This window comes from Callorhinus ursinus, unplaced genomic scaffold (genome assembly GCF_003265705.2).
Source record: "Callorhinus ursinus isolate GAN/ISIS: 27379988/994484 unplaced genomic scaffold, GSC_fseal_2.0 scaffold5, whole genome shotgun sequence".
NCBI lineage: Eukaryota > Metazoa > Chordata > Mammalia > Carnivora > Otariidae > Callorhinus > Callorhinus ursinus.
The window spans coordinates 7,696,024-7,709,203 of record NW_027397067.1 but is presented as its reverse complement, the minus strand read 5'-3'; the positions used below and the strand labels follow the sequence as shown (position 1 = coordinate 7,709,203).

Genomic DNA, 13,180 nt, shown 5'->3' with positions numbered 1-13,180 from the left:
ACACACACACACGCATATATATGCTAATAGAATAAAAGTATTTTTAAGGGATTATTCATCTTCCACAAATTTTTCATTAATTTTCTCACATACTACTAAACTGTAGAACAAGTCTGCCAAGAATATCAGGAGTTTAAATGTTCTTTGCACTTTGAGAACTTGCTTACATAAGTTCATTTATTTTGAAATGACAAAAGTTGGAAATATACCATACACAAAAATGGATAACATGATTTTTCATTTTCAATGTTGAAGATCGTTTGTTGGCAATTATGGTAATAAGTAAAATTTTTAATTTGAATAATTTAGAAAATGTAAGCCTTTTTTTTGCTACTAAAAGTATTCAAGTGGCATTATTTGCTTAGCATGAATAGACCAAATTTGAGAGCTGGCATTCAAATCTAGCAGATTATTATTTCACCAACACAAATGGTCTACTTTTACAATCCTTCCGAAACAGATAACATTTACCTAGTCACCTTTTCATCAATAGTGCAACCATATCAAGAAGCATTGTAATTGTCAAAACACGATGTTATATACCAGAAACTAATGTAACACTGTTTCAGCTATACTTAATAAAAATAATAATAAAAGAGTTAAAACTAAAATAAAAAGAATAAGTAATGGGAGTTTATACAGAGTCCCAAGTACTTTCTTTTCTTTGCAAAGAGGTAAAAGGATTTTTACTTGAGGTGCTTCCCTCAATAAATTAGGAATTAAATTATTTATAAGGGGATATGATACTGTTGTTTTGAGAAATATCCTGTCTAAAAAGATCTAGGTTTGATTCCATCAATTTATAACAGGTGTGAAATGCCTCTTTGAGGTTTGATTCCCGAACAGAATTTGCAGAGGGTTTTGCAAAGGATGGGAGTGTTGATATGTCTTTACCTCTTTACAGTGCCAGGAAGGGGAAGATCCAGAGTTAGTATGACCAATACGAATCTTAAAGAGTATTCCAATATCTCCAACCATGATCTAGGAAAGAACCAATAAAATATCTTTCAATATAATTTCACAAAATCCATTTAAAAATAGCTCATATTAGGATATTATATATCAATAAAGGGGTTAATCCATCAAGAAATATAATAATTATAAACACGTATATACATAATGACAAAGTGCCAAAACATATGAAACAAAAATTGACAAAACTGAATACAGAAGTAGTCTACAATAATGGTTGGAAATTTCAATAGCCCACTCTGCATGATGTGTAGAATAACTAGACAGAAGATAAATAAGGAAAGTAAGGACTTGTACATTATAGACCAACTAACATAGTTATAGAACATTCCACTCAACAACAGCAGAATATAGTTCTCTCAAATACACATGGAATATTCATTCTTCAGGGCAGACTGTATGTTATACCACAAAAAAAGTTTTGAAAATTAAAGAAGACTGAAATCACAAGAGAATATTTTCTAACTACAATGGAATAAAACTAGAAATTACTACAAGAAGGAAAAATGGAAAATCCACACCTTTGTGTAAATTAAACAACATACTCTTAAGCAACCAACGAGTCAAAGAAATTGCTAGCGAAATTAAAAAAGAATTTGAGATGAATGAAAAATAACAATTACATATAAAAATATAGGGAATAAAGTGAAAGCAGAGCTCAGAGGGAAATTTTAGCTTTAATCCCTTAAAGTTTGAATGTACTTAAAGAAGGAAATCATTTCAGATGGGTGCCCATAAGCTAAGCTGGCAAGCTTACTGTTAGGAAAAAACTTGTTTGGAGATTCTGACTTAATAAATACAGAGGCTCTAAGCAAAAAGAAGGAAAAAGGGGGAGGGGGGAAGGAAAGAGGGAAGGGGAGAGAGGGAAGGAAAAAGGAGGTGGGAAGAGAAAACAGATGGGGAGAAAAGAAAAAGAGGAAGAACAAAGATCTCAAATAAATAATATAACTATACAATGTTAGGAACTAGAAAAAGAAGTGCAAACTAAATGCAAAGAAAGGAAATAATATTAGAATGGAGATAAAATAGAAAATAAAATCACTGAAACCAAAAGTTGGTTCTTCAAAAAAATACCAAAATTGACAAATATTTAGCTTCCCTAAAGAAAAAAGAAAGAATACTCCAACTGCTAAAATTAGAAATGAAAATAGAGACATTACCACTAACCTTACAGAAAGAAAAAGGATTATAAAAAAAGAATATCATGAATAATTGTAGGCCAAAAAATTAGATAATCTATATGAAATGGATGAATCTTAGAAACACACAGATTATCAAACCTGACTCAGGAAAAAAAACAGAAATTCTGAATAGGCCTATAGAAAGTAAAGAGATTGAAGCAGTAATCAAAAACCTCCCAATAAAAAAAGGCCTAGAACAGACGGCTTCACGGGTAAATTCTACCAAATACTTTTTTTATCATTAATATATAATGTTCTTTTTATTGAACTATAATTGACATATAACATTATATTAGATTCATGTATAAGATGTGATATTTGTGTAACCTATGAAATGGTCACCACAGTAAGTCTAGTTACCATCTGTCACCATGCAGAGTTGTACAATTTTTTTTCCTATGATGAGAACTTTTAAGATTTATTCTCTTAGCAACTTTCAAGTGTGCAATACAACATTACTAATTATAGCAATGCTGTAATATTACATCCCTGTAACTTATTTATACCCTCAATCCCCCTCCCATCTGGCAACTACCAATCTGTTCTGGGTATCTGTTAGTTTTGTTTTGTTTCCTTGAGTTTTATTTAGATTTTGCATGTAAGTGAAATCATATGGTATTTGTCTTTCTCTGACTTACTTCACTTAGTATAATACCCTCAAGGTACACTTATGTGGCCACAAGTGTCAAGATCTCATTCTTTTGTGTGACTGAGTAGTATTCCACTGTGTATTTATGCCACATCTTTATCAGTTCATCCATCAATGGACACGTAAGATTAGTCCCATATCTTGGCTATTGTAAATAATGCTGTAATGAACACAGGAGTACATGTATCTTTTAGAAATAATATTTTCACTTTTTTTAATTCCAGAAGTGGAATTGCTGGATCATATAGTATTTCTATCTTTATTTTTTTTTTGAGAAATCTCCATAGTGTTTTCCACAGCGATTGTACCAATTTACAGTACCATCAACAGTGCACAAGTGTTCTTTCTCCTTTCTGCCAACTTATTATTCCTTATCTTTTTGATAATAGCCATTCTAATAGCTGGGAGGTGGTATCACGTGGTTTTGATTTGCATTTCCCTCATGATTATTGATGTTAAGTATCTTTACATGTGCCTGTTGGACATTTATATATCTTCTTTGGGAAATCTATACAGATCTACTCATTTTTAATCAGATTATTTCTTTTTTTGACATTGAGTTATATGAGTTCATTATATATTTTGGATATTAACCCTTTCTTAGATATATGATTGGAAATATGTTCTCCTATTCAGTAGGTTGTCTTTTCATTTTGTTGATGGTTTCCTTCATACAGAAGATTTTAATTTGATGTACTACCACTTGTTTATTTTCCTTTTCTTGCCCTTGCCTTTGGAGTCAGATTCAAAAAATCATCACCAAGACTAATGTCAAAAAGCTTACCATTTATGTTTTCTTTAGGAGTTTCACAGTTGTAGACACTGCATTCAAGACTTTAATTGATTTTAAGCTAATTTTTGTGTATGGTATAACATAGTGGTCCAGTTTCATTCTTTTGCATGTGGCTGTCCAGTTTCCTTCCTAACACCATTTATTTGTTGTATATTCTTGCCTCCTTTTGTCATGAATTGACTATATATGCACGGGTTTATTTATGAGCTCTCTATTCTGTTCCCTTGATCTATGTGTCTGTTTTATGTTGATATCATACTGTTTTGATTACTACAGGTTTGTAGTGTATATTCAAATCTGGGATTATATCACCAAATTTGTTCTTCTTTTTCAGGATTGCTTTGGCTACTTGGGATCTTTGTGGTTTCATACAAATTATAGGACTAATCTATTTCTGTGAAAAAATGCCATAAATTTTCAGAGGGATAGCATTTAATACATAGATTGCTTTAGCTAATATGGACATTATAACAATACTAATTCTTCTAATCCATGAGCATGGAATAACTTTCTATTTATTTGTGTCTTCTTCAATATCTTTCATCAATGTCTTCTAGGTTTCAGTGTACAGGAATTTCACCTCCTTTGTTAAATTTATTCCTAGGTATTTTATTCTTGTTGATGCAATTTTAACTGGGATTGTTTTCTTTGTGTCTCTTTCTTATAGTTCACCGTTAATATATAAAAACACAACATATTTTTGTATATTGCTTTGTACCCTGAAACTTTACTGAATTTATTAGTTCTAACAATTTTTTGGTGGATTCTTAGGGGTTTACTATATATGAAAACCATGTAATCCTCAAATAGTGACAGTTTTACTTGTTTCCAATTTAAGTGACTTTTATTTCTTTTTCTTGCCTAATTGCACTGGCTAGGACTTCTAATACTATGTTGAATAAAAGTGGCAAGAAAGAATGGACATTATTGTCATTCCTGATCTTAGAGGAAAAGATTTCAGCTTTTCACCACTGAGTATGATGTTAGCTATGGATTTCCCTACATGGCCTTTATTATGTTGAGGTATGTCCCCTCTATACCCACTTTGTTTTTATGATAAATGAATGTTGGACTTTGTAAAAAAGAATTTGTCTTTTTTGAGATGGACATGATTTTCATCCTTCATTTTGTTAATGTGGTATATCATGTTGATTGATTTACAGATGTTGAGCCACCCTTGCATCCCTGGAATAAATCCCACATGCTCATGGTGCATGATCATTGTAATGTATTGTTCAATTTGTTTTGCTAATACTTTGTTGAGAATTTTTGCATCATTATTCACCAATGATACTGGCCTGTAAGTTTTTTTCTTTTCTTTTCTTTTTTTTTTTTGTGGTTCCTTGATCTGGTTTTGATATCAGGATAATGCTGACCTTAAAAAATGAGTTTGGAAGCATCCCCTCTTCTTCAATTTTTTGGAATATTTTGAGAAGGACATGTGTTAATTCTCCTTTAAGTGTTTGGTAGAAACCACCTATGAAGTCATCTATTACTGGACTTCTGTTTGCTGGGAGTTTTCTGATTACTGATTCACTCTCCTACTGTTGGGGTTAATGTAGAGCTTGAAATCAGCCATAATACCTGGCTTGCTAAAATGGAACACGGAGGCTGCTGGGGGTGAGGGAAGGTTACAGAGAAGGGCGTGTGCCTTTGTAATGCCTGGGCCCACAAGACCACTCTGCCACTGGAATGCCATGGGGAGTTGCCTTCCCTAAGCCTTCTTAGCCCAAACAGCCGCCCTGTGATCTAAGAGATGTATGCATTGTCCCTTAGGCTATGTTTAGTAGAACCTGCAGATTAGCATATTTTATCTTTCCCGTAAATCCTCTCAGTTTCAGTAAGACCCCTTATCGCACATCAAATGCTTGAGAAACAGTGATAAGGATATCCTGAAGGACCAATAAAAGCGGGAGCCAAGAAGAGCAAAGGGTCTTCGTCTCTGAGCATTGACCCCCTTGCCATCTCCTTTCTTCCACAGCAAAGTTTGGAGTAATCTTTCATCCATCAGTACAGGTATTGCTGGCCATTCCCGGCACCCTACTAATAATCAGTCTATTCAGATTGTCTATTTCTTCATGATTCAGTCTTAGAAGGTTGTATATTTCTAGAAATTTATCCATTTCTTATAGGTTGTCCAATTTGTTGGTGTATCATTGTTTACAGTAATCATTGGTGATCCTTTTTCTTTTGTGTGTATGTGTGTGTGTCAGTTGTAACTTTTCCTCTCTCATTTCTGATTTTATTTGAGACCTCTCTCTTTTTCTCAGTATGTCTCACCAATGTTTGCCAATTTTCTCTTTGCAAGGAACCAGCTCTTGGTTTCACCGATCTTTTCTATTGTATTTTTAATCTCTATTTCATATATTTTGCCTCTGGTCTTTATTATTTCCTTCCCTCTACTAAATTTGGAATTTATTCTTCTTTTTCTTGTTTCTTTAGGTGTAAAGTTAAATTATTTGAGATTTTTCTTGTTTCTCAAGATAGACCTGTAGTGCTACAAACTTACCTATTAGAACTACTACTGCTACTCACCATATATTTTGGTATGTTGTATATCTATTTTCATTTGTCCTAAGATATTTTTTTTTAATTTCTCCTTTCACTAACCCATGGCTTATTCAGTAGCTTATTATTTAATCTCCATATATTTGTGATTTTTCCAGATTTTTATCTTCTAGTTGATTTCTAGTTTCATATTATTGTGGTAAGTGAAGATGCTTGATATGATTTCAATCTACTTAGATTCATTGAGACCTGTTTGGTGGCTTGCAAAATATTCCTATCCTACAGAATATTCAATCCTGCAGAATATTTTTTTAAAGATTTTATTTATTTATTTGAGAGAGAGAGGACCCAAGATCAGGGTGAGGGGCAGAGGGAGAAGCAGACCCCCTGCTGAGCAGGGAGCCCAATGCAGATCTTGATCCAGGGACTCCGAGATCATGCCCTGAGCTGAAGGCAGATGCTTAACAAACTGAGCCACGTAGGTGGCCTATTCTGCAGAATATTCTATCCTGCAGAATATTCCATGTGCACTTGAGAAGAATGTGCATTCTGCTGCATTAGGATGAAATATTCTGTATTTATCTATTAAGTCTGTCTGGTCTACCATGCCATTTAAGGCCAATATTTCCTTATTGATTTTCTGTCTAAAATATCTAAACATTGGAGACCTGGAAAAGATGGCAGAGGAGTAGGAGACCCTATTCCAACCAGTCCCTGGAATTGAGCTGGGTATCTACCAGACCACTCTGAACACCCACGAAATCAACCTGAGATGTAAGAAGATAGATCTGGATCTCTACAAACAAAATATCACAGGCGGTTGATTTTGAGGTATGAAACGGGGAGCTGTGATTGTGCAGGCAGATGTCGGAGGATAAACGGAAGGGTAAGGGAGCCAAGCCTTTGGGATCCTACACCGCTGGTAAGTGATAGCCTCCCACGCTGGGGACCAGGCACAGACTCACAGACCAGTAGTGACGGGGAAAGGACTTTAGGGCAGCCCACCACCCTGGACTGAAACCGGACCGGTGGGGCCATGCATGCAAACTGGGGGTGGCCGGCGGTTTTAGAAGCACAAAGGGCAGAGACATGCCCCTACCTGGAGGCAAAGACTGGGAGCATAGCTGAGGGGCACACAACCCAGGATGCGGCAGTTTATAGCAGCACAGACAGAAATGGAGATAGTGTGGCCTGGAGAGCTCACTGAAGAACAGACTGTGATCTCTCCACTCTGAGGCAGAGGATTGGAAACAATTTCTTCTGCTCTGACTCTTGGAAGAGACACAGAAAGCCAAGAGAAAGCAACCAGAAAACAAAAGCCCCAAAAAGCCAGTTCTCAGTAAGCCCATCACCCGCCACAGGGGGCAGGGCAACTCTGCCCAAACAGGGTTGCCTGAATAACAGTGTGGCAGGTCCCTCCCCCAGAAGACAGGCTGGGAGAACAAGAGGCCATCAACCCTAAGGTCCCTATAAAACAGCAAGTATCTTGCTTGGGTTGTGGTCAATAATTTGGACTCTATACATTCCCTCAACCACCCCTCAAGAGAATGACTAGGAGAAGGAACCCCCAAAATAGGAAAGACTCAGACACTATGACTTATGCCACAGATTTACAAATGGACACAGATATAACCAAGATGTCAGAGACGGAATTCAGGGTAGCAATTGTGAAGACAATAGCTAGAAAGGAGAAATCAATTATTGGCAACATAGAGTCTCTAAAGACAGAAATGAAAGCTGAAGTGGCAGAACTTAAAAATGCTATCAATGAGATCCAATCTAATCTAGATAATCTAACAGCTAGGGCAAGCGAGGCAGAAGAGGGAATTAGTGATCTCTAGAAGACCAATTAATAGGCAAGAAGGAAAAAGAGGAGGCCAGGGAAAAACAACTCAAAATCCATGAAAATAGAATCAGAGAAATAAGTGACACCATGAAATGTTCCAATGTCAGAATTATTGGGGTCCATGAGGGGGTGTAGAGAGACAGAGAGGATTAGAAGATATATTTGAGCAAATCATGCTGAGAACTTCCCTAAACTGGGGAATGAAACAAACATTCGTGTCTTAGAGGCAGAGAGGACCCCTCCCAAGATCAAGGAAAACAGGCCAACACCCCGGCATGTAATAGTAAAACTTGCAAATCTTAGAACCAAGGAAACCATCTTAAGGGCAGTTAGGGGAAAGAGATTCCATACGTACAGAGGGAGGAACATCAGAATAATGTCAGGCCTATCCACAGAGACCTGGCAAGCCAGAAAGGCCTGATAAGACATATTCAGGGTACTAAACGAGAAGAACATACAGCCAAGAATACTTTATCCTGCAAGGCTGTCAGTTAGAATGGATGGAGAGATGCAGAGCTTCCAAGACAAACAGAAACTGAAAGAATATGTGACCACTAAGCTGGCCCTGCAAGAAATATTAAGGGGGGTTCTATAAAAGGAGAAAGACCCCAAGAGTGATACAGAACAGAAATTTACAGAGACAATCTATAAAAACAAGGTCTTCACAGGCAACATAACATGAGGACAATAAATTCATATCTTTCAATAATCACTCTCAACATGAATGGCCTATATGCTCCCATAAAATGGCACAGGGTTGCAGACTGGATAAAAAGACAGGACCCATCCATATGCTGTCTACAAAAATTCGTTTTGAAACTAAAGATACATCCAGACTGAAAGTGAAGGGATGGAGATCCATTTTCCATGCCAACAGACCTCCAAAAGAAAGCTGGGGGAAAAAAAAAAAAAAAAGAAAGCTGGGGTAGCAATTCTTATATCAGACAAATTAGATTTTTTTATTGTTATGTTAATCACCATATATTACATCATTTGTTTTGGTGTAGTGTTCCATGATTCATTGTTTGCTCATAACACCCAGTGCTCCATGCAGAATGTGCCCTCTTTAATACCCATCACCAGGCTAACCCATCCCCCTCCCCTCCTCCCCTCTAGAACCCTCAGTTTGTTTTTCAGAGTCCATCATCTCTCCTGGTTCGTCTCCCCCTCTGACTTACTCCCCTTCATTCTTCCTCTCCTGCTATCTTCTTCTTTTTCTTTTTTCTTAAAATATGTTGCGTTATTTGTTTCAGAAGTACAGATCTGTGATTCAACAGTCTTACACAATTCACAGCGCTCACCGAAGCACATACCCTCCCCAATGTCTATCACCCAGCCACCCCATCCTTCCCACCCCCGACCACTCCAGCAACCCTCAGTTTGTTCCTGAGATTAAGAATTCCTCATATCAGTGAGGTCATATGATACATGTCAGACAAATTAGATTTTAAACTAAAGACTATAGTTAAAGACACAGAAGGACACTATATCATTCTTAAAGGGTCTATCCAACAACAAGATCTAACAATTGTAAATATCTATGCCCCCAACATGGGAGCAGCCATCTACATAAGCCAACTGTTAACCAAAATAAAGAGTCATACTGATATTAATACGTTAACTGTAGAAGACCTCAATACTCCACTCTCAGCAATAGACAGATCATTTAGGCAGAAAAGCAACAATGAAACAAGAGCTTTGAATGACACACTGGGCCAGATGGACCTCATAGATATATAAAGAACATTCCACTCTAAAACAAGAGAATACTTATTCTTCTCGAGCGCACATGGAACTTTCTCCAGAATAGACCACATACTGGGTCACAAATCGGGTCTCAACCAATACTAAAAGATTGAGATTGTTCCCTGAATATTTTCAGACCATAATGCTTTAAAATTGGAACTCAATCACAAGAAAAAATTTGGCAGAAATTCAAACACTTGGAAGCTAAAGTGGTCTTTAGCTTTAGCAAGAATGTTTGGGTCAACCAGGAAATCAAAGAACTTAAACAATTCATAGAAAGAAATGAGAACAAAAACACATCAGTCCAAAACCTATGGGATACTGCAAAGGTGGTCCTAAGGGGGAAACACATAGCCATTCCAAGCCTCACTCAAAAAAACAGAAAAATCCCGAATTCACCAACTAACTGTATGCCTTAAAGAACTAGAGAAAAAGCAACAAACGATGCCTCAGCCATGCATTAAAAGAGAAATAGTTAAGATTAGAGCAGAGATCAATGAATTAGAAACCAGAAACACAGTAGAACAGATCAAAGAAACTAGAAGCTGGTTCTTTGAAAGAATTAATAAGATTGATAAACCACTGGCTAGCCTTATCCAAAAGAAAAGAGAAAGGACCCAAATTAATAAAATTATGAATGAAAGGGGAGAAATCACGACTAACACCAAGGAAATAGAAACATGTATTAGACACTATTATCATCAACTATATGCCAATAAATTGAGCAACCTGGATGAAATGGATGCCTTCCTGGAATCGTATAAACTCCCAAGACTGAAACAGGAAGAAATTGACAACCTAAATAGGCCAATAACCAGTAATGAGATTGAAGCAGTGATCAAAGACCTCCCAAAAAACAAGAGTCCAGGGCCTGATGGATTCCCTGGGGAATTCTACCAAACATTCAAAGAAGAAATAATACCTATTCTCCTGAAGCTGTTTGAAAAAAGAGAAACAGAAGGAAAGCTTCCAGACTCATTCTATGAAGCTAGCATTACCTTAATCCTCAAACCAGGCAAAGACCCCATCAAAAAGGACACTTTCAGGCAGATATCCCTGATGAATATGGATTCCAATATTCTCCATAAAATCCTAGCTAATAAGATCCAACAATACATTAAAAGGATTATCCACCATGACCAAGTGGCATTTATCCCCAGGATGCAAGGGTGGTTCAACATTCACAAATCAATGTGATAGAACACATTAATAAGAGGAGACAGAAGAACCAAATGCTCCTCTCAATTGATGCAGAAAAAGCATTTGACAAAATACAGCATCCTTTCCTGATTAAAACTCTTCAGAGTAGAGAGATAGAGAGAACATTCCTCGAGTTCATAAAATCTATCTATAAAAAACCCACAGCAAATATCATGATCCATGGGGAAAAGCTGAGAGCCTTTCCATTAAGATCAGGAACATGACAAGGATGCCCACTCTCACCACTATTGTTCAACATAGTACTAGATGTCCTGGCAACAGCAATCAAACAACAAAAAGAAATAAAAGGTATTCAAATTGGCAAAGAAGAAGTCAAACTCTCTCTTCACAGATGACATGATACTTTATGTGGAAAATCTAAAAGACTCCACCCCCAAATTATTAGAACTCATACAGCAATTCAGTAATGTGACGGGATAGAAAGTCAATGCACAGAAATCAGTTGCTTTCTTATACACTAACAATGCAACTGTAGAAAGAGAAATTAGAGAGATGATTCCATTTACAATAGCACCAAAAACCATAAGATACCTCAGAATAAACCTAACTAAAGAGGTAAAAGATCTATACTCTAGGAAATACAGAACACTCATGAAAGAAATGGAAGAAGACACAGAGGGAAAAACATTCCATGCTCATGGATCAGAAGAATAAACATTGTTAAAATATCTATGCTGCCCAGAGCAATCTATACCTTCAATGCCATCCTGATCAAAATTCCAATGACATTTTTCAAAGTGCTGGAACAAACAACCCTAAAATTTTTATGGAATCAGAAAAGACTCCAAATCGCCAAAGGAAATGTTGAAAAAGAAAAACAAAGCTGAGGGCATCATTTTGTCTGATTTCAAACTATATTACAAGGCAGTGATCACCAAGACAGCATGGTACTGGCACAAAAACAGACATATAGACCAATGGAACAGAATAGATAGCCCAGATATGGACCCTCAACTCTATGGTCAAATAATCTTTGACAAAGCAGGAAAAAACGTGCAATGGAAAAAAAGTCTCTTCAATAAATAGTGCTGGGAAAATTGGACAGCTATATACAGAAGAATGAAACTTGACCATTCTCTAACACCATACACAAAGATAAACTCAAAATGGATGAAAGACCTCAATGTGAGACAGGAATCCATCAAAATCCTAGAGGAGAACATAGGCAGTAACCTCTTCGACATTGCCAACAGCAACTTCTTTCAAGGTACATCTCCAAAGGCTAGTGAAACAAAATCAAAAATGAACATTTGGGACTTCGTCAAGATAAAAAGCTTCTGCACAGCAAAGGAAACAGTCAACAAAACAAAGAGGCAACCCACAGAATGGGAGAAGATATTTGCAAATGACACTACAGAAAAGGGCCGGTATCCAAGATCTTTAAAGAATTTCTCAGATTCAACACCCAAAAAACAAATAATCAAGTCAAAAAATGGGCAGAAGACATGAACAGACACTTCTTCAAAGAAGACATACAAATGGCTAACAGGCACATGAAAAAGTGTTCATCATCATTAGCCATCAGAGAAATTCAAACCAAACCCCATTGAGATACCACCTTACACCAGTTAGAATGGCAGAAATTGACAAGGCAAGAAACAATGAATGTTGGAGAGGTTGTGGAGAAAGGGGAATCCTCTTATACTGTTGGTGAGAATGCAAGTTGGTACAGCCACTTTGGAAAACAGTGTGGAGGTGCCTCAAAAAATTAAAAATAGAGCTACCCTATGACCCAGCAATTGCACTCCTGGGTATTTACCTCAAAGACACAGATGTAGTGAAAAGAAGGGCCATATGCACCCCAATGTGCATAGCAGCAATGTCCACAATGGCCAAACTGTGGAAAGAGCTGAGATGCCCTTCAACAGATGAATGGATAAAGAAGATGTGGTCCATATATACAATGGAATATTACTCAGTCATCAGAAAGGATGAATACCCAACTTTTACATCAACATGGATGGGACTGGAAGAGATTATGCTAAATGAAATAAGTCAAGCAGAGAAAGACAATTATCATATGGTTTCACTTATTTGTGGAACATAAGGAATAACATGGAGGACATTAGGAGAAGGAAGGGAAAAATGAAGGGGGGGAAATCGGAGAGGGAGACAAACCATGAGCGACTATGGACTCCGGGAAACAAACTGAGGGTTTTAGAGGGGAGGGGGGTGCAGAAATGACTGGTATTAAGGAGGGCATGTATTGCATGGAGCACTGGGTGCTACTTGTAGTGCCCATCAAACAAGAAAGAGTTTCTTTA

At 36.8% G+C, this 13,180-nt stretch overlaps 1 protein-coding gene across 1 annotated transcript in view; it reads right to left on the bottom strand.

Annotated features, from left to right (window-relative positions):
- Positions 1–978, bottom strand: part of LOC141372876 (uncharacterized) — a 109,264-nt gene extending 108,286 nt beyond the window's left edge. Inside the window, exon 1 of the mRNA XM_073893464.1 lies at positions 895–978. Coding sequence (XP_073749565.1) covers positions 895–978 — 84 coding nt within the window. The remainder of the gene's footprint in view (positions 1–894) is intronic.
- Between the last annotated feature and the right edge of the window lie 12,202 nt (positions 979–13,180).